Below are 22,160 nucleotides of genomic sequence, written 5' to 3'. Positions count from 1 at the left end.
ACCCTATTTCTACTGCCCAGCCACCCTGCTCTCACCTGGGCCACATCTACATCTACAAAGCTGATGGGCTCAAATGAATGTGGCTCTTTCCAGTTGTCATAATGTCCACTTAAATATAATGGTTCATTATAAATTGTACAAGGATACAGGCAAATTTCACAATCATGTGTTGAGAATCTGGTTCACTCAACTCTACAGAATGACCAATCCATGCTCTACAGCTTCAGAAAAAAAAAATCAAGCAGTTGAGACTTTGCTTTATGTCACATGCATAACATAGGTACTGTTTGCCTTGCAAATTTGAAAAATAATCTCTTTATTTTCATATTGAAAACTATCCATTTAAGAAGAAATTTTATGCATATTTACCTAGAAGGAAAGGTTAGGAAAAACTAACTTTTAAGTACATATTTATAAAATTAGGGTTATAATTGGTGGTAGTTGATTATTTACAAGTACTAATGCTACAGCCTTTCTTAATGATATTTAGAAAGAATAATGCTGTCTCCCAGAAATATAGCCCCAAACGTATTTCAGAAGTTGGGAGAAGTTTGGGCAGGAGGAACACTGTATTTTATTAAATCCTTTAAATACAAGAACACAAATATGTATAAATATTTTAGAACAAGCACCTCATTATTTTAATTAAATATGAAACCAATAATATGAGACTAAAGCAAGTTACTATGCATATTAATAACGGTTCAGAACAGGTTTTTAAAAAACAATTTAAAAAGACAATATAAAAACAAAAAAATGATAACTGACTCTAAATTTTATTGAGTGAAATATTTATTTAAAGTAACAATAATATATAAGAAATGGGGGATTATAATTCACTAATCTGCATTTTAACCTTCATTTGCATTTCACAAGAAAGTTAACCAAAGAAACCCCCAATCCCCCAACCAGTATTTGCAGTGCAATTTTGATTTTTTTTAAAGTATAATTATGTCAGCTGAAGAGTAATACCAATTTCAGATTTGTCAAGTTAACAGTCAACAAATAAGCAGAATTCAAAATGGGAAACAAAATATAGACATTCTAGTAATTGGAAAAATAATTGTGATAATTAAGTAACATTATCAAGCACTGTTAACATTGTTATTATTACATAGCATTTCAAATCCATCATTTAGAGCACAAGTTCTTAACCACTTTCAAGTCAAAATATTACAGTTATCAGATTTTCTTAAGTATTTCTTAAACTTTGGAAAATGTCCTAGTCAACCTCCTTCAAAACTGTTATTGATAATTAAATCCAACTTGCTTGGAAAAATATATATAGTAGATTTGGACTTAGGAACTATGGCTGGAATCCAATTGTGCACTTCAACTTTGATTCACGGTTATACAAAATTTTACTTGGTCCCCTGATATTATGAGAGGAGGTGCAGAAGAGACAGAAAAATCCTGGTGCCCAACACCGGATTCTATCACTACCTTTACTTTGTTTGACTTTGGACAATGGCTATATTATATATCTTTTTGCATCTGGATTGCAAGATTTTTTTGACAGGTAGTTGAAGCCAATGCAGAAATTCTACAGTCCACAATTACTTTACTCCTACCAGCTTTTAAATGATACTCCCTCCCTCAAATAAAAGGTGCCTTAATCCAATCATATACCAATTCAGCAAATTTAAACAAGGACAATATTTATTTCATTTATATAGAAAAAAATATCAGAAGGCATTCCATGGTCTTATAAATTACCACTCCTGTGGGTATATAGAAACAGACCCAAATATACCTGATAGTGAGAACAATGTTGGGTTCAGTGCTACATTTCTCCCACTATTCATTCAAAAGGCTCAGCTTTGGCCATGTCTGCTCAGGTCACTTCTTGTATTGCAAGTGCTGAATTAGAGCATAGCCAAGTTTCACTGCCTATTAGACAAAAAATTACAGGATTGGCAGGAGAAAATTCTAGTGGGGGAGGGGAAGGAAAACTATACCTACAGTGCACATTGGGGATATCATGGGAGCAGGAAGAAAGGGCTGAAAGAGGTGGGAAGAGGTTGTGCAGATAGATCCTTTGGATCCCAGTCTCTTAATCTAATTCACAAAGAATGTTTTCTGATCTAGATATGACAAAATGAGTATGACTAATGCAAGTAAATAAATCTTCTTGCAAAACCTTGATTGTTAGAAAGCATACCTAGACAGCAACAATAATAAAAGCATCCAACCTTGATTTTTAAATATTTTTAGGCACTAGATATTGAGGCACAAGGATAGACTGATACCCTGTCTTCCAGTTTGGTGGTTATGAATCGGGGTGGGGAACCTGTAACTCTCTAACTGCTGCTGTACTATAATGCCTGACAGCCCCACTCGACCAATGGTGAAGACTGTGGGAATCATAGTTCAACAATATCAAAGAACCATAGGCGTCCAAACCCATAGAATATTATATAGTTTATAACTGGTTATGCATCTGTGAAGTAAACTTTTAAAGAACATGCACAGTCTCACTATGTGAAGAAATAAATTATCCAATATATCTTCTAGTAGGAAGAAAAAAAAGGGAAAAAACTTTATTTAAAATATTTTACAATAAAATAATTATGGTTATAAATCTCTTTAGTCAAATACAGTATGTACATATCACATTTTTTTTTTTAAAAAATGAACTGGTTAAAGTGTTCAAGCAAATCAACTGCACAAGTCCACCAACTTGTCAGTTTAAAACTATAATGTCAGTTTAACATTCAGAAATGGTAATATGTCAGACTAATTGCAAAGTTCTGTGCAAACTGTAAGCAAAGTTTAAAAAAAATTGCAAAAAATTCTTCAGCTTCCATAGTAAATTGCTAAAAAAGTTGCTTGATTGCAGAAAGAGGTTAGAATAACCAGCACTAATTTAACCCCATACAGTATCTACAACAGATAAAATTCCTTCATTTGCTGACTTCTTCTAACAACAGATGGTAAGTCTTAACAAACTGGGCTTTTTAGGCAGCCACGTGGCCTATAAGGTAGATATTGTCATATAGGTGCCCAACAAAATCTTCACTAATGTTCTGAGCAGCACGACGCGTGTTTCGGATAAATTCTCTCTTTGACATTTTATTCTTCACATGAGGGCTAGTAAGATCAATGGAAAGCAGGATCAAAGAGTAACATAATACATAAACAGCATCTAAGCGTAAAAAAAATGAGAAAATATTTTGTGAAGCCTGCTTACAATTTAAGAAACCTGCACAACATTTTAGATTAAAAGGATTTAAATTCTTTAGGACAAGACTCCAGGAATCCATGTTCTTTATTTGTAAAATAAAAAAAAAAAGAATACTGTATAAGAGCAAAATAACTGCATTACAAGATAAGGTTAAACTGTATATAAATTTTAGCCATATTTCCTTGGGAAAGTCATGTGTATATTATATTAAAATACTGTCTGTCTGTCTATCTATCTATCTTCCCTTTTTTGAATCAATTTTCTCTGGTTTTTAATAAGTATCTATAAGACACATAAGTCAATTAATAATTCTTTCAAGCTTTATAACAAGAATGTACAATGTAGATGCCTAAGGCTTTTGCTCAATTCAGTGCTATTAAACAAGATCAGATTTAAAGATGAATATCACATATGCTAAACTTGTTAGCTTTTAAATTTTACAATACCACATGATATGTCAACCCATCAGTTAAAATAGATACATGCTCCTCCTCCTTACCTGGGCTAAGGCCAAGCTCTCTCATCAGGTCAGGGTTACAAGCACAAAATCGGTGTGAAAACTTTGTAATGAGAGTTTCAAGATATTCACCACGTTCCTCAGGGGCATGAATGTGTTTGAAAAATTCTCTCAGTGCATTTGGCAAGAACTGATTTCTGAAGTTGTGTAGTGTTACAAGATCATCTAAAACATCTCGCCTAATTTAAAAGAGAAAAATACTTTAAGCTGCTAATGTACACATATTTTAGATACATTGTAAAATATTCAGTCTTCTCTGGCTTTGCTTCTCAAAATATTTGCTTACATTGTTATATATGAAAGAAATTATTCAACTAGACAAATTGTATGTACGGTAACCAGTCATTAATTTAATACAACAATATGAGCATATGAACAACTATAGTTCAAGTACTATAGTCCTTGTCTAATTCTAAAATCAGATGTCTCCCATTTCACTTCCTTTTGGGGATTCAACAGACTATAGATTTTATCCACAATGCAGAGAGTATGATAATTCTTGATTAATGAATGCTAGAAAAGGTGCTGATGAAGTAATACAGAAATAAGTAACTGTATCCCATTATTTCATAATGTTTTAATAAGAAATCCCCATAAATACAAGAGAATGTGATGTTTGTCATTTTATAATGAAGTTACCTTTCATCAAGATATATTCTCAGTTTCTTCCAATTTAAAGTTCTTGTACAGAAGATAAATTTAGCTATTTCCTTTGGTGAATCATCCAATATTCCCTTGGACATAAAGTAGTTAACTCCCTGGGAGAAAGAGACATTTTATATGGCACATTAGATTTTTAAACACCCAGAGTATTTCATATGGAACACATCTTAACAATTACAGAGTAATTCTATCTTATGAGGTACATTTCAACATGTTGAATATAATTCACATGTAAATAAAACATGTGTTAGTATAGTTATAGTTAAGATTTATATATATATTAAAGCAGCAGGGGAAAAGACTCTTTCCACAAATAATTCTAGTCTTTTAAATTGTGACACAACTTTTTATGATGTATTTATGATGCCTATGGTTCCATATATAATTTCCTAATTTGGCCTTCTGGAAAAGAAATTACCAGAATATTTATCTTTTCAATGTAATTTAAGATAGCCATTTTAATGTTTTGTTGTGTAAAGTCATTCTCTAATAAATGGGTGATTTTGCATGCATATGTTCAAATTCTGTTATTACATGTACATATCTTGAAACTACAAAACCTATTCCCAATGTAAAACCTATGGGCACAGAAATCACACATTAGAACATGTCATACAATGTTATTTGTCTAGTTCTTTTATCATTTCCTTATTACAGAAATATTTACTTTCTATAAACATTCATTTTTTTTGTTAATTTATTTCAATTAACAAAAAAAAAACTCTTTAAATTTTCATGAACTTCATACTTCCATTAAAAAGGCATGGCTATGTAATTTTTCTGATAAAAATTAGATTTTTTAAAAATATTTTTGAAATATAAATACCATACAAATAAATGCTTATATTTTTCTATTGTTGTTTTCAATTTTTGTAACTGTTGCATTACTTTATTGTATGTTTTTATATGTACCATATGCATTTTATAATCTCTACAATCTGTTGAGCCTTAAAAGAGAGATCTTATATTCATATACTGGAATAAATCTTCAATTCAAGAGTAACTGGTACTGTTACAACAAAGCTTCTTTTCCCTCTAACATTCAAGATAATTATAACTGTGTGATGTTGATAAGAGTACTGTATTATCCAAGTAATCATTTAAGAGATTAAGATTGTTCTGTATGACTCCTGTCCCTGAGCTAGAGTAAGGGATTCACATTTCAAATGATTTACAACCTATTGGCTATGTTCCATATGGAAATTATATGACTCGTGTTTGTGTGTGTGTGTGTATAATTCAACCATATTTATTCTTTATGTCATATAATATAAATTAAACTCTTCAAGCATTATTTTGAGGTTTTGTTTCACTTCCTTTTGATTTTTAGGTGTTCTTTTTCTTTTTCTAGCAACATAACCACCAAGAAATTCTCAGACTTTGCATTTTATGCACTGCAGGTCTTTCAATATAACTTTAATTAATTCAAGGTCTCAACTGGCACAAACATAAAGATGACAATCTGTCCCTAGGAAAAGAGGTAATCTTCCATATTGATCAAGAAACATTCAGTTTAGTAAATTAACATTTTAGATTTCACAATTTCTTAAACGAATTCTAGAATACACACACACACACACACATGGGGAGGGAGAGAGGGAGGGGGAGAGAGAGGGGGAGGAAGGGAGGGAGAGAATTACATGAGAAATGTATGATATAAGATTAAAAAATTAGTCAATATAACAAACAAAAAACATGGGATATTTTAATACACACACACACACACACACACACACACACACACACACATATCTTTTGGATATATTTATATTTATGTAAATATTTTATTTATATTTCTCCTATATTTCAAAGATATAAGCATCAATGTTGCTCTTTATTACTATTAACAGAGATATGGAGCTATGCTTTTTTCAGCATAAGCATAAACTAACTATTCTGTTTTAAATTCTGTTACTTATTTATGCCAGAAAAATATATAGATATATACATTATGCACACATGGTATAAACCAACTAAATTTCAGTTATAAGTATTTGTTTGGATGTTAACAAAATGTATTTAAAAAGTTATACGCCATTTTTGTTTTTCAAGAGACGTATTTTCCTTAGGTTATTGCTTCTGGGATAATTTCGGGTTTGTAAAACAGTTGAAAAATATATAACAGCATCATAACCACAGCTAATACTATTAATGATATATGAATTCTACTTACCTCTTCAGGATTGGCATTAAAAGTGAGGCTGCCTTCATCTAGTTGCATATACAGTTTTCTAAAAGAAAATCCAAGAGGTGGATTCTTATTGTATATGGAACAGTGACCCCAAGTGGATTTACACAGTCTACAATGTAAAAAAAAGTCTGTTAGCTATAAAAATGTAATGTAAGATTTTAGGATTCAATCCATTTCCTGAATATTACTATCAAGTAATTGTCTTACAAAACACTGTAAAATGAAGTATGCAAAATTCTCAAACAATGTAACCAATAGATTTTAATAGTACTTTTCTAAGGTAGTAATCTGAGGAACGTGTTCGAGTTCTTTTCCCTGGCAAGCAATGGGATTATATATAATGACTCCGCCATGAGCCAAAAAAGGAAGTCTCTACAGCAGATTATATGACACAGAAAGACAGGAATGCTACTGCACACAAATATTAAGATTTACACAAACCAAGTTTTTCAACACCTTATATTTGTACAAGTATAAAACTATGTTTTATTTCAAGTATCTTTTTCAGATTTCAGATTTATAATTATAGAAAAAAAAACAACCAACAGCTCAATATGCAAGAATTAAGAAATGCATTGCAAAATAAAATGCCTGAATGAATAAGGAAGTTGTAAGTTTCATTATATATGCCAAATTCATTTCATTACTAACATATTCCATAAAGTATTTCTTTTTATTGTCGGGGTCTTCAAGTATTCTTTAAATTACAAAGAAAAGGACTAGAGTTTAAACTGTGTGGGATGGATGGACAGATATACAGAAACAAAGCTGGGGCAATGGAAAAATCAACCAGTTATCTTCAGGCTTCTGCCATAAGTTTTATAAAGTATCTGAGTTGTGTCTAAGAGTCTTCTGCCAAGTCAGGCAAAGAGCTTATATGGGGTTAAGTGCCCACAGAGTTGTGATTTAATGCAGAACCCTGTTGTAAAGCTTGACCACACAGCACAAAGTGGGAACAGAAGCAGAAATAAAACCACAAGCTTCTTCATAGTTAGTATAATATTTAGAGCTCTAGTCAGTGCAAATTTTGGCACTTGTATCTGGAAAGGGGGGAGGGGGGAGACAGTGGTATCTTGGTACTCAACTGTTTTGAAACTCATTGAATTTGGTGTTCAAAGCATTTTGATGTGAAAACTTTGTCCAGGTACTTGTTTGTTTAGTATTTGACACACAAGCTAGAACTTGTCTGTGTCGGCTGCCTTGTGACTCACAACATCATTCCTTTTGGGAAAAATTAGTTTGGTGCCCATTGTTTTTGGTACTCATTGCACCTCCAGGAACCAATTAAGATGAATACTGAGGTACCACTGTACTTTTCTGTTTTGTGAAATCAGCCTCCCCTAAGTCCAACATTGATTCCACAGAGAACTAAGACTATGCTTCCTTCCAAAGGTTTTACTTAATAATATTAATATCTTAATAATCAAGAGTATGTGATTCTAAAAATAGAGTCCATATGAGGTATTTCCTTATTGACCTCCTTCCTACCAGTCTAAAGGCATGGAACAAATAAATCTCAGGTAACCCATGCTTATCATTCAGGATCATGTTTCACCCTAATTACCAAGCACTCAATTTTTGCATGTTTTCGAGAAGAGATTTTCTGGATACTTTGTACAAACTGGGCAAGATACTATCCTTTCTTGTGCCTCTCAGAGAAAGCCAATGTCAACAGTTGTGGGTGGAGACACATTCTTAGTTAGGCTTATTAAGTACTATTAAGAGAATGCATTAGAGGGTCAACCACCACACAAAAAAGTAGCAATTATCTAAACTTGAAACCTATCTACTTTCAATTTTAATTAATTTATTCTCATTTAGTTTATCAGAACATGCAGATAGAATGTAAATCACTGAGGCACAAATAGCCTCATCTGATTCTGATGCAACAGAAATACAGATATGGAACACTTCAATCAGATTTCCTTATAATACTGTACTTGGCCCTCCTATACATAAGCTTCATACAGATATCAAAAAGTAATGGGGATAAGATGCTACTGAAGGAAAACCTGTAATATAAATGTTACGGGAAACCCTCCCTCATATAATGCTTCTGTAGTACGGATACATTTATGTATCACCACCATCACCTGTTCTTTTATGTTGTTTCACTGTTTTAATTTTATTAGTGCCATTGTCAGAAAAGGTAAGTTATATACATTTTTAAAATGAAATGTGACTATCACATAATATACTAGCAATATGTAATTACTATTATATATCTCCCATATCCCCACCTCATAAATACTGTAGCAATATAGCTATCACATTTTGCTGCTTTTCTAAAAATGAAACAAAGCAGTTTAGACATTTCTCAGAAGATATAAAACATAAAAAAGATTAAAAAAATTAAGAGGATTTTATTATTCCTGTCTTACTTCTTTAGAGAAGGAGTTTCCCTAATCAGAACAATAAAAGTTGAAATTCAGATTAGCACAATGCTGTTGTAATCCTCCAAAATTGTACTAAACTTTAGACAGCAAAAAATGCTGCATTGGCTAAAAAAAGCCTCACAAATATGCAATAACCCTAAATTCACATACAGAAGTTTAAATATGAAGATAAGCATTCAAGATAAGCATTATCCAGATAAACTGGATAAAGTCAAATGAATGGTGCTATCTAGTGCTTGTATTTATATAACAATTACATTAATATTTCAGATTAACTAAGTAAATAAATCTAAAGATCAGTTCACCCTATCTGACTTGCAAAAATAATAAACCTACCAGGCATTAGAAAGCAGCTTTTATTTCAGGAAATCAATCATTGCACAGAGAAAGAATGTGATCCAGTGTGTCTTTCTGAGTAAGTGTTGCATGGGATGGAAATACAGGGTTACAAATAAAAGAACCATTTACTCTATAGCTAAATTAGTACAAAGATATGGAATATAATGTTTTAGGGTACAAGCGTAACATACATTTACCTAGTAATAACAATCAATGAAGTCAATAAATTATTGTATTACATATAGTGGATATGTGCAGGAATACGTTAGTGACTATAAATGATTTTGATTTATTTATTATATTAGGCATTGAATTCTATATATTTACTGTTTTTAATAACTACCAGTTATTGGCACTAACCCAACTGAACTTAAAAGGGACTTTACAAGATACATATTTTTATCTGGATCTGTGCTTTTTATTCAAACATGGGTTTTTACAGGCTGATAAATTGTCCAAAGTTTGTTATTTTTATATTTTTTTAAAATTATTATAACATGTTTCATTTTCAGCAAATTCTGATTAGGGGAAACTAAATTTAATGTTTCATTAAACTAAGGTGTTTGCCTAGAAACCAGGAGAATGTAAGCTCTAGTCTTGCCTTAGGCATAGAAGCTGGCTGGATGACTTTTGGCTGCTCTTTTTCAGCTCAACCCACCTTGACAGGGTTGTTGTTGTTGTGAAGAAGGATTATTAGTATGTTTTCCACCTGAAGTTATTTATAAAAATAATAAAAGTGGGATAAAATAAATAAATGCAAAGTACATTATATACCTGTACTATATATTCAATAGAACGAAAGTACAAGTAGTTCCTACATCATGGTATATAGATTTAAAAAGTGCTTTTTAAAACATCTTACACTGAGCGATGCAAAGAAACCTAATTTACTGTCAAATTGAAAAATAAGAATTTAGAGAAATTACTGTTTCTTCCTAATAATATCAAACAAAAACAAAAATTTCACAGTCACTGATTTATATAATCAATCAGTATCATTCTAACTAGAATTAGATTTTTCTTCATTTTTCCCCCTGAAATGCTGATTTACACAATATTTTTACTACTTAAAAGTCAGTAAGATTATTCCTTGTTTTGTTGAGTAATTGAATGATACTTGTTACTATTATACTGAACTGTTTTGAAAGAAACCACAATTGGATACTGATGAAAGTATTAAGGTCTTGAACAAACATCTTTTTGTCATTCGCAAACTACTACATACATTATTTGAAATGAAACTTTTAGTAGTGGAAACAAAACTTTCTAATACTGGAAAAGATCTGCAAGAAATTGTATTTGGAAAGCCCCTAAATTATAAGACAATTTGCTTTATGATTCAAATTTTATTAATAGTTACTGAATCCCATAATTTTTAGTCTTTTTCATTACATTTTGACATTTTCAAAGCCAAAATATTGGCATAATTAATGAACTACAATCATGTGAAAAAGTACAGCCTCTTTGAGTTCTATGGTTTTATATATCAAGACCTGGTCCTTTGCAGTTCTTAAGTGTAGGTAAATACTACCTTAGATAAACAGCAACACAAGACATATCAGTCATCATTACACGATAGAACTCAAAGAAGGTATCCTTTCTTTTTCACATGACTATATATAGTAATTTTTCATCTGGTATTTTTTTTTTAAAAAAGCACACACAAGAAATTTTGATTTTAATTGCCTTTTCTTTGTTACCTTACCCCTGCCACAGCAGCTCATCATTAGCAAGATCCTGCCATACGCATGAAGCCAGACAGAGGTCCGTTGCATTCAGGTATGACAAAATGGTAAAACTAAGTTCAGGAGGTAACATTTCTAGGTTGATGAATCCTTCTTGTTCTTTTGACTTGCGAGTTTTCAACAGGTGGTAAATGTCAATTCCTCCTTGGGCATGTTTCCGGTGATTATTATTTGAAACATTATTAACAGTCATCCTTCTACCATTCTCCCTGGAAAGACAGCTTTGTCCTCCGTATTCCTGTTGTTGTAACTGCTGGTTCCTTGCCACTCTCCACAACCCTTGACCCATCTGCAAGCCTGTAGGTTGTAAACAAAAGGGAAAGAAACATACAAATTACTTCATTAAAAAGAACAGGATTTCTTAATTATAACTGTAAAATAGTTTGCAGATATACATTTAATTATACTTAATTTTATTAAACATATATTAATAGACAGGATTCTATGCAAAGTATTATAAAGCTAGAGAAATATGAGGTTAAAAAATTTAATATATTGTCTATAGCTATTGTCAACTGCAAATATCATTAAAGATAAAGAAAAACAAAATATTTCATAGTATTAATTAAATGTAAACTAGTGTTTAAAAACATGAGTTTCCTAAACAACTTGAAGTGATTCATAAGCTATCATCAAAATCCACTAGAAGTGCATTTTGGATTCCATCAATTTCCTTAATAAATCAATTCTTCTATCCATGAACTAGGAGGAAATGTTGCCAGGTTTCTCTCCAGTACAGATATAGCTATTAAAAAATTCAGAGAAATCGTTAGGTTAAAGGTTCATAAAGAATATGAGCTTCTGAGTGAAACGATCCCATGAAACTATGGGAATCTGGATGAGGCAAAACAAAATCAGATAAATTTCTATCAAGATGGAATTGTTAATCATTAGCAAATATTTGGGGACTTCAATAATAGCAGTCCCAGTAGTTAAACAGTACAAAGGTGGGCATCTATGATTTGTGGATCGGCTCTCATTGTTGTTTTTGCCCAGCTTTAACCAACATGTCAGTTCATGACCCATGAATGCCCTGATGTCTGTAACCTATGCCCTAGTTTCCACCGAAATGGATTAGCTCTATGTGGGGCTTTTATTTTAAACTATTTAGAAATCAAGAGTAGCAAGACTTTTGGAAGAATAATCTCACCTGGACAGAATTACAGCTATGTTAAAATCATTATATTGGCTACCTGTAGGTTTCTGAGCCCAATTCAACATACTGGTCGTTACTGTTAAAGACCTACATAGCATAGCACTAGGGGCCCCGACCCTCTGGAATGGATTGCCCACTGAGCTCAGGACAGCCCCCGACCTTCTTTCCTTCCGTCGCGAGCTGAAGACGTGGCTCTTCCGCCAATTAAACTGATCCATTTTGGGGTACACTGGTATAATTTTAAATCGTTTTTTAATTGGGTTACTGATTTTAATTTGGTATTGGTTACTAATTTTAATTTGGTATTGTATTGTGATTTGTATTGAAGTTGTCATTTTGTAAGCCGCCTTGAGTCCCTAGGGAGAAAGGTGGCATATAAATCGCAATCAATCAATCAATCAATCAATCAATCAATCAATCAATAAATATATCAGGCAAAACCTTGACAGATTTTTTTTTTGTTTGAACATCTACTGAAGACCTATTTACCGGCTAAAAGTGGCAGGTAAATAGGGTATGAGCCATATATAGCCCTTATAGTGTAGAAAAGTATCCCTCCAAGAAGTACAGGTGGATCTCATGTCTAATGTTTCAAATTTCTTAAAAGTAGTTTTATTCCAATGAACCTTCATCCCTGATGAAAGTTGTGAACACTGATCTTGAATTTTATCTTTGATAAAATTATGTTATTGCTTTTTTGCTGCTTTTTTATTTTTCTATTAAAGTCTTTGTATTGGGCCAAACAAATGAAATTACTCTAGTTATTTTACTTACCTTTTCCTTCAATACATCTTGTTTAGTCCTGACATAACTTTATAAACCTTATTTCAGAAACAATTATATATCTATAAATCTGCATCTATATAGTCACTTTCTGTAAGGTGGGCAGCCACTTGGATTTCATTAATAAATACATTAACATATTAAATGTAAAATATTATCAATTTCATGTCATTTTTTCTTTTAATTTTTTAAAAAGAAAAAGTCATATGCAGTTCCTTATTATAAAAATATTATATTACGGGATATATAATAGTTTAAGAGTATATGCCAAGACTATATATTCCTAGCAGGGATATCCAGAGTGTGAAGGTCATCTCAGATCCCAGCTAAAGCAAACAGACCCCTATACAGGGTGGGCAGCTGAGATATAGGAAGATGTCAGAGGCAGATGACCACTTTCATCATAAAGACATCAATTCATATTGCATGAAAGAATGCAATGTTAAACAACTCTTTATGTTTTTACAAAGAAAACCATATGATTAAAAATTCAAAATGATTGATGATATAGTGCCAGATGATCGTCCTTCAGGTCAGATGGCATTCAATTTACTACTGAAAAGCTGAGTACTAACGGTGTTTATGACATGGCCAGATTTAAGCCTTTGGGATGTCTAATAGCTGATGTTGCCATCAGGAAAATCCAAAGCTGCAAAAATAGAATTCCAAAAGGAACATAGAACATAAGAAGCATGTACACACAAAAGCTCAGTACAATGAAAGATGAAATGAAATGACTACAAATTACTATCATAGCAGTCAGTGAATTGAGATGGCCTGGGATGGGACATTTTCATTCAGAATATCATACTGTTTATTACTCAGGACATGAAAAACAAAAAAAAGTGTTGCATTTATAATGGCATAGCAAGAACAATACTTGGCTACAATATAGTCAATAACCAAATAATACTGATTAGACATTAAAGATTATGTTGGAAACACTGATGCAGAAGAAGAGGAGGTTGACGAGTTTTAGTCCAATTTGAAAATGACAGAACATGCAAGCAAGTGCTGCTTGTGATTGAAGACTGAAATGTTGAAGTTGGAAACATGAAAGACTAAAATATAGTTGCACTGTATTGCTTAGGAAATTGAAATGGATCAGGAAACTGACTTATAAATTTCTGCACTCCAATAATTGATTTTTTTTAAAAAAAATAATTTTATTAAAAGTTTTACAAACCACATAAAAACTAATGCAAACGAACAAAAAAGAGCCGTAAAGAAAAAAGAAAAAGCGCAGAAAGAACAAAAAAGTAGAAATAAATTTCTAATTTCTTTTGTAGCAAATATAAATACAATTACAAAATTCTGTTACTGTTAAAATTCTGAGTACAAAAACATCTCACTTTCTCCAGTTTTTTCTATTCATCAACACCAAAAATCATAAGTGCATTTTTTCTGTTTTATCCAAAAAGTTTGTTGAGTATCCACTCAACCATAAAAATATTGTTTTTCTCTAATCAGAGGATATAACTAAAGTCCTATGGATAATGTCGAACAATTTCACTGTGGAATATATAATAGCAAGAGCACTTAGACTTATAGACCGCTTCATAGTGTTTTACAGCCCTTTCTAAGCCGTTTACAGAGTCAACATCTTGCCCCCAACAATCTAGGTCCTCATTTTACCGACCTAAGAAGAATGGAAGGCTGAGTCAGCCTTGAGCCTGGTGAGATTCGATCTGTCAAACTGCTGGCAGTCAGTGATCAGCAGTAGCCTGCAGTACTGCACTCTAACCACTGCGCCACTGCGGCTCTTAATAGTCTTATTGCAGTCATTATATAGAAAATAAAGTTCCATGACTTATTTTCTAGTTGCTTGTCCATTAATCCCAAAAGAAAAGTATGTAGTTTGAGTTGTACTTTTACCTTTAAAATCTTATGCATTAATGCATGTATTTGTATTCAAAATGTTTTGGCTTTTTTCCCATATCCATCAAAATCATAAAAAAGTTGTTCGCATGTTGTTCACATTTCCAGCAAAGATTCTAAGTACTTTATGCATTCTAGACAATTTCTCTGGATACAAATACCAATTATAGTGGTAGTGTCAAGCTTCACAAGGCACTTTTGCTATTGCAACTATTATCACTTTTCAGCTTGCCAATGGAGGGAAGGCAGAGATAGAACTTAAGCTCCAGACATCAAGATGCCAGCCGTGGCAGACATCAAGCTCCAGACATCAAGATGCCAGCCGTGAGAACGGAGGTCATTTCGGCAGGTGTTACCAGAGTCAAAAAACTTTCTCACAACAATACCAGAAGTCTCCATTGGACAATGTGGCCTAGTCTAATAGGAGGGGACGAAAGACCTAAACTTTAATCATATGGGTTTGCGCAGGAAATGGTTAATTTGGTTTTGCCCTCATCTTTGCCGATATGATGTACTCAATAAAGTTTTGCATAGAGAGATTGGACCGTCTTAGCCGTGCTTCCTTTCGTTGAGTTCATCAGTAAGAATGTTGACAGCTAGAACATAATAAAAATTTAAATCCTTTTCCACATTTTCCCATTGGTCCCTCAGTATATTATATTATAGGCAAAATTTTTAGTCCATTTCATCATACTTTCATCTATTCTTCTGACTCATTTTTCTAATATGGTCAAACAACTGAAGTGGTATCTCTATATTGCTTATAGATGGGGCATACAAAAATCAAACTGACTATATTTTTGCTAAAGGAGGTAGAGGAGTTCAATTATAGTATCAAAAACATAGCCAGGTGCTGACTGTGGAGCCAATCACAAACTGCTTGTGAGCAACCTTCAAGTTAAGCTCAAGAAGAAAAAGAAAACAAGTCAGTTTCATATCATTTTGTACATACTATATAGCAACTGGTTTCAAAGAAAACATCAGAAATCCCTCGGAAATCCTAAACTTTATTGACAGAAGAAACATGGAATTAAGGAATGGATTTAAAGGAGGATAAATGTGAAAAGAGATTGCCAAAAATGAAAAGAGAGAAAAGAAGAGTAAGAATGAAGAGGAGGAGGAGGAGCAAGGGGTGAGGAGAAGGAGGAGGAGAAGAAGGAGAAGTAGAAAGCAAACTACAGAGGAGGACACAAGCCAAGACCAAGAAAGGCAAAACTCTGAGAAAAGAATTTAGCAAATTGGTTTAAAGGCTATTAGAAGAGACAAGAAACAGTATTACAAAAACATCTGTGAAGAAATTGAACATGAAAACAGACATGGAAAAGCAAGGAACATCTTTCAAACAATCTCTGAATTCAGAAAGAGGTTTAACCTTGAATTGGTATGCTAAAGTAACCATTACACAGATAGTAATCAACTCAAAGGAGATAAAAGGAAATTCGAAGCTGAAACACTATGAATGTCAGCATCCAGGATAATTTATAAGATATTCTTTACTTACAAGCACTTCTAGTACCAGAAGATCAGCAGTCCAGTCATTACCAAAATAATTGAGAAACAGCAAGAGGAATCTGACTTCAACAGCTAACTAACAAGCAAAGTGTAGCTGGATTATATTACATATCTAAAAAGAAACAAATTCCACAGTAGCATCAACAGCATTTTATTTTAATAAATTTAATAAATTAATTTATATTAATTTAATACTCGCATAGTTACTATACAGCTTTACTTTGTATAAACACATTCATGAGTACTAGTGGCAGCCACACCTTGCAAAATTGGTCCTGAACTATACTATTGAAATTAAAGTCATCAGTACATTAGTTTACTGTCTACATTGAAAGGGAAGCAATATTGAAATGAACATAGTTTATCTTTCCTCCAGTTGAAGATGCCAAAAGTACATATAAGATTATGCAGGTTTGAAAGTACAACACAAAATACCCTTGTCTTTTTTATTCTATCTGCAAGATCATCATATGCAAAATAGTTCATTGGTTTGAGAGGGTGTTGCTAACAGTTATATTTAAGACTTGAAGCCCCAATGACATATGTTCTAATCATAAACTGAACTTTCTCTGAACACCCATAATAATGGAAGTGAGATCAGATAATTGCCAGAAATAATAAGCTAAGCAGCTACAGATACAGTTGCAAGAAAAAAAAGTATGGGAACCCCTTGGGATTACGTGGAGTTTTGCATGAATTGGTCATAAAATGTGCTCTGAACTTCATCTAAGTCACAACAATAGAAAAACACAGTCTGCTTAAAATAATACTACACAAACATTAGATGTTGCCATCGTGTAATTGAACATAACATGTAAACATTCACAGTGCAGGGAGGAAAAAGTATGTGAGCCCCTAGCCTAATGACTTCTCCAAGAGCTAATTGGAGCCAGGAGTGAGCCAATCTTGACTCCAATCAGTGTGATGATAGTGGATGTGTTGCTGACAGCTGTCCTGCCCTTTAAAAACACACACCTGTTTTGGGTTTACTGGTTTCAAGGAGCACTGTCTGATGTGAACCATGCCTCGCAGAAAAGAGCTCTCAGAAGACCTACGATCAAGAATTGTTGACTTGCATGAAGCTGGAAAGGGTTACAAAAGTATCTCCAAAAGCCTTGATGTTCATGTGTCCACGGTAAGACAGACTGTCTACAAATGGAGAAAGTTTAGCACTGTTGCTACTCTCCCTAGGCGTGGTCGTCCTGTAAAAATGACTGCAAGAGAACAGCGCAGAATGCTTCATGAGGTAAACAAGAATCCTAGAGTGTCAGCTAAAGACCTACAGAAATCTCTGGCACATGCTAACGTTTTTGTTGACACATCTACAATAAGGAAAACATTAAACAAGAATGGAGTACATGGGACGACGCCATGGAGGAAGCCATTGCTATCCCAAAAAAATATTGCAGCACATTTGAAGTTTGCAAAAGAGCACCTGGATGTTCCACAGCACTACTGGCAAAATATACTGTGGACAGATGAAACCAAAATTGAGTTGTTTGGGAAGAACACACAACACTATGTGTGGAGAAAAAAAGGCACAGCACACCAACATCAAAACCTCATCCCCACTGTAAAACATGGCGAAGGGAACATCATGGTTTGGGGCTGCTTTGCTGCCTCAGGGCCTGGACGGATTGTTGTCATTGATGGGAAAATGAATTCCAGAGTTTATCAAGACATTTTGCAGGAAAACGTACGACCATCTGTCCGCCAACTGAAGCTCCACAGAGGATGGGTGATGCAACAGGACAATGACCCAAAGCATACAAGTAATTCAACAAAAAAATGGCTTCAACAGCACAGAATACGCCTTCTGGAGTGGCCCAGTCAGAGTCCTGACCTCAACCTGATTGAAATGCTGTGGCATGACCTTAAGAGAGCGATTCACACCAGCCATCCCAAGAATATTGCTACACTGAAACAGTTTTGTGAAGAGGAGTGGTCCAAAATTACTCCAGATCGTTGTGCAGGTCTGATCTGCAACTACAGGAAACGTTTGGTTGAGGTTATTGCTGCCAAAGGAGGGTCAACCAGTTATTAAGTCCAAAGGTTCACATACTTTTTCCTCCCTGCACTGTGAATGTTTACATGTTATGTTCAATTAAACCATGGCAACATCTAATGCTTGTGTAGTATTATTTTAAGCAGACTGTGTTTTTCTATTGTTATGACTTAGATGAGGTTCAGAGCACATTTTATGACGAATTCATGCAAAACTCCACACAATCCCAAGGGGTTCACATACTTTTTCTTGCAACTGTATGAGTACATAAACTATTTTTAAATCAAGCCATAAAAATGATTAAAGAACATGCAAGTTCTTCCTATTGGAAAGAAGAAGGGAATTATATTTCATTTAATAATTAAATTTATATCCTGCCTGTTATTCAGACTCATCAAAAGATTCACAATACTTGTTTCTAAAAACAACCCTGTCCTGTCTGGCCTAAAGTCATCAAGTGATCTTCATGAACCCAGTCCAATACCTTAACCAAACATTTTTCTAACTATTTAAGTTCATATGTCTCTTATTCTTAAATGCACGATTTCAGAGAATAAATGCAGTGCACAAAAACCATGAGAAATACACTGCTCAAAAAAATAAAGGGAACACAAGCAGAAGACATCCGAGATCTGAATAAATGAAATAGCCTTATTAAATACTTTGTTCTTTACATACAGTAGTTTATACACTGCTCAAACAACTAAAGGGAACACAAAACTACTGTATGTAACAAACAAAGTATTTAATAAGGCTATTTCATTCATTCAGATCTCGGATGTCTTCTGCTTGTGTTCCCTTTATTTTTTTGAGCAGTATATTTTATGTGTGTATTATGTCAGCTAGGTACCATGAGAAAACAATACTGGTAGAAATTTTTCATCAGTTTTCTCATATATTTTTCATACAGAGTTGTTATTTTAAAAATCTTTATATTGTGCGCATTTTAAATTGCAGTATTTAATTTTCCAAGAATGAAGAACTGTTCAAATTTTATGAATTATCAGTAACACCAGAAAAAGATCACTATGTGGTCTTAAATTTGTGGTGATGAAATTATTTATGGGAATCACAAAAATACATCATTACAGAAGTGTATGAATCTCAAAGTAATCTTGATAAAAGGTAAAGGTTCCCCTCAAACATATGTGCTTGTCGTTCCCGACTCTAGGGGGTGGTGCTCATCTCCATTTCAAAGCTGAAGAGCCAGCGCTGTCTGAAGACGTCTCCATGATCATGTGACCGGCATGACTAAATGCCAAAGGTGCACGGAATGCTGTTACCTTCCCCACCAAAGGTGATCCTTATTTTTCTACTTGCATTTTTTACGTGCTTTTGAACTACTAGGTTGGCAGAAGCTGGGACAATTAATGGGAGCTCACCCCGTTACACGGCACTAGGGATTCGAATAGCTGAACTGCCGACTTTTTGATCGACAAGCTCAGCGTCTTAGCCACTGAGCCACCACGTCCCATAATCTTGATACACAGTATTAAAAAACTAGAAATTCAATTTGTAATAAAAGGATATTGTCTTTTGTTTGCACTCTTAGAATTCTTTCAAAAACTTCTGCTAGAGCAGGGGTGTCAAACTCGTTTTCATTGAAGGCTGCATCAGCGTTGTGTTTGACCGCAGGGTGCTGGGGTGGCTGTGGCCTGGGAGGGCGTGGCCAGCTCAATGTCACTTGTGTCGAGGGTGCCTGTGGTGGCCTGAGCGCTCTGCCAGTGAAAACGGGCTCCCGAGTTCCATTTTTGGCTGCAACAACGTCCTGACAACCCTCTGCCAGCAAAAACAAAACTCGTGAGGGCCACGTGTGGCGCTCCCAAGCTCCGTTTTTGCTGGCAAAGGCACTGTGGGCCGGTCCTTCGCTGTTTTCAGGGTGGCTCTGCAACTTAGATCTAAGCAGCTCCCCCCCCCCGGGCTGGATCCAGCCCCCCGGGCCTTGAGTTTGACACCCCTGTGCTAGAGTGCCCCTTCAGATAGTTTTGAAGCATTTTGCTTTTAAAAAATGGCCTCCAAAAGCAATTTTTTAAAAATAAAATGTCTGGAAATAATTGATAAAATGGCATTATAACTAAAATAAAAAAGCAAAGCAAATTAGCAGCATGAAATAAAAGGAAAATTTAACTAAACATTGCTTATACCAACTTCGTTGTCTCTATTGCCATTCCTTTCTATCCTTGCAAGCCAGTCTTGCTTTGAAGATATTCATACACTGATTCATAATTTTTTTTCTTTTAAATCATTCTTTCCAAACATGCATCTGTTTTTCTTTCACTTCACCCATTTTACTTCCCATCCTTTATGCCTCTTACATTCCAAGCTGCAATTGCCATGGTCCACATAGTTGAGCGACATACATCGCAGGTGAAAACTGTAATGTGGAAACTACTTTAAAAGCCAATAACATCTCACGATTAGGAAATGTACCCTGCCCGAGTACTGACACACTCATACTAGCGCTGAGACACTAACAGCATCCTGCACCTGTTTCCAAATGCTCTTTCATTTCCTACAGGAGTGAAGAAAAAAGAACAGACAGTGCCACCTTTAGTTGAGGATTGGTCTCAAATACCATCTAGCCGAGGTCGGCGGTTACAAAAAAGCCCCCAGGGCCACTTCTCGCCTGGATATTGACCCACATTACCTGTACGAACTGAGGTCCCAACCGCCGCCGCGACGACTCGGCTTCCAGTCGGGTGCGAGCCTTCGAAGTGAGGGAGCGCGGCGTCACGCAGCTTCTGGCAGCCGTTGGAACAAACCAGCTTCCCGGCGGGCTTCCGGTTCCATGCGCACAAACATGAGCCGTCACCTCGTCCACGCACGCTCGCTCCCGCAGACTCACTTTCGATCTCCTGGCGGCTACTAGAGCAACGGCCGCCGCATCTGTTTTCACCGGAAATGACGCACCGTATCTTGATGCGCGGAGGAAGTTGTCTGTAGATCCGCCTCGACACTTTCGATCGGTGGAATTGAAGCAAAACCACGAAAGCGACATTGTTTTCCCCCTTTTGAGACGCCCCTGGAGGAGCCTCTACTGGGGCGAGCATTTTTTTAAAAAAGGGGTGTAATAAAGGAGTCAGGAATCTGTGGACCTGAAACAAAAACGAGTTTGCCCGCGGGAGCGCTTAAACTGCCGCTCAGCGCGGAGGTGAAAGCACAGCGCCAGGGCAAAGCGGGTCAAAGCCTTCTTTAGATCGAAGCGGCCGGACTGAGCGCCAACGGGGAGAAGTTACCCTGCCTGGCCCCTTTCAAGCGCCCTCCTTGGCCAGTTCTTCAGAAGGTCGCCAGCTTCGCATCCTAAGTGGAAATGTAAGTACCGATAAAGAGTTGAAATGAGGATCCTAAGCTTGACTGTTTTCTTTTAGACGTTTCATTACCCAAACTAGGTTACATCGTCAGTGTTAGTAGGAAGTAGGATTTTTCCCTATTAGCGCTGACGATGTTACCTAGTTTGGGTAATGAAATGTCTGCAAGAAAACAATCGAATTCAGGGAACACCAAGTGTTGGGAGAATGAAAAGTGGTTAACGGTAGGTTGCTTTCCCCAGTCAAATAAATGGAAAGAAACCGATATAGTCTTAACCAGGGGTCTCCAACCTTGGCAACTTTAAGACTGGTGGACTTCAACTCCCTCAGCCAGCTTTGCTTTGCTGGCTGAGAATTCTGGGAGTTGAAGTCCAGAGGTTGGAGACCCCTGGTCTTAACTTCTCACACTCTTTCTTTCCTCTTTCTGCCTAGTGTGGGATCTCTTCCATGAAATTTTGTGGGAACCAAACTATCTGGAATTTG

The 22,160-nt window shown here is 35.0% G+C and overlaps 2 protein-coding genes across 8 annotated transcripts in view; one reads left to right on the top strand and one right to left on the bottom strand.

Annotated features, from left to right (window-relative positions):
• Positions 1-774: 774 nt before the first annotated feature.
• On the bottom strand, positions 775-21,281 carry FBXO8 (F-box protein 8). 3 transcript variants are annotated; one of them, XM_034401333.3, is made up of 7 exons: positions 21,017-21,161; positions 16,354-16,476; positions 10,996-11,332; positions 6,538-6,664; positions 4,341-4,459; positions 3,684-3,880; positions 775-3,145 (listed from the first exon to the last, which is right to left on the bottom strand). In XM_034401333.3, exons 3-7 carry the CDS (start codon positions 11,322-11,324, stop codon positions 2,958-2,960), a joined length of 960 nt encoding a protein of 319 aa, XP_034257224.1. In that variant the 5' UTR covers positions 11,325-11,332; positions 16,354-16,476; positions 21,017-21,161; the 3' UTR covers positions 775-2,957. The 3 variants fall into 3 exon arrangements, with proteins under 3 accessions (XP_034257224.1, XP_034257225.1, XP_087730981.1); XM_034401334.3 differs by lacking the exon at positions 16,354-16,476 and having other exon boundaries at positions 21,017-21,281; XM_087874855.1 differs by lacking the exon at positions 16,354-16,476 and having other exon boundaries at positions 775-3,090; positions 21,017-21,281.
• CEP44 (centrosomal protein 44) overlaps positions 21,278-22,160 on the top strand; it is a 23,106-nt gene continuing 22,223 nt past the window's right edge. For 2 of the 5 annotated variants that reach the window (XM_087874853.1, XM_087874852.1), the window contains exon 1: positions 21,278-21,681. In XM_087874853.1, coding sequence (XP_087730979.1) covers positions 21,680-21,681 — 2 coding nt within the window. In that variant the 5' untranslated portion in view covers positions 21,278-21,679. The remainder of the gene's footprint in view (positions 21,682-22,160) is intronic. The other 3 variants (XM_034401332.3, XM_087874851.1, XM_087874854.1) reach the window with 3 other exon arrangements.

This window comes from Pantherophis guttatus, chromosome 8, assembly GCF_059756535.1.
Source record: "Pantherophis guttatus breed Tessera chromosome 8, ASM5975653v1, whole genome shotgun sequence".
Lineage (NCBI taxonomy): Eukaryota > Metazoa > Chordata > Lepidosauria > Squamata > Colubridae > Pantherophis > Pantherophis guttatus.
The sequence above is the reverse complement of the archived record's forward strand: the minus strand, read 5'-3'. Positions and strand labels throughout refer to the sequence as shown.

Coding starts and splice junctions, on each gene's coding strand:
- FBXO8 (XM_034401334.3), bottom strand. CDS start 11,324: ATGGGTCAAGGGTTGTGGAGAGTGGCAAGGAACCAGCAGTTACAACAA. Junction 6,665..10,995: donor GATGAGCTGCTGTGGCAGGG/GTAAGGTAACAA, acceptor TTTACATTGTAG/ACTGTGTAAATCCACTTGGG. Junction 4,460..6,537: donor TTAATGCCAATCCTGAAGAG/GTAAGTAGAATT, acceptor TCTTTCTCCCAG/GGAGTTAACTACTTTATGTC.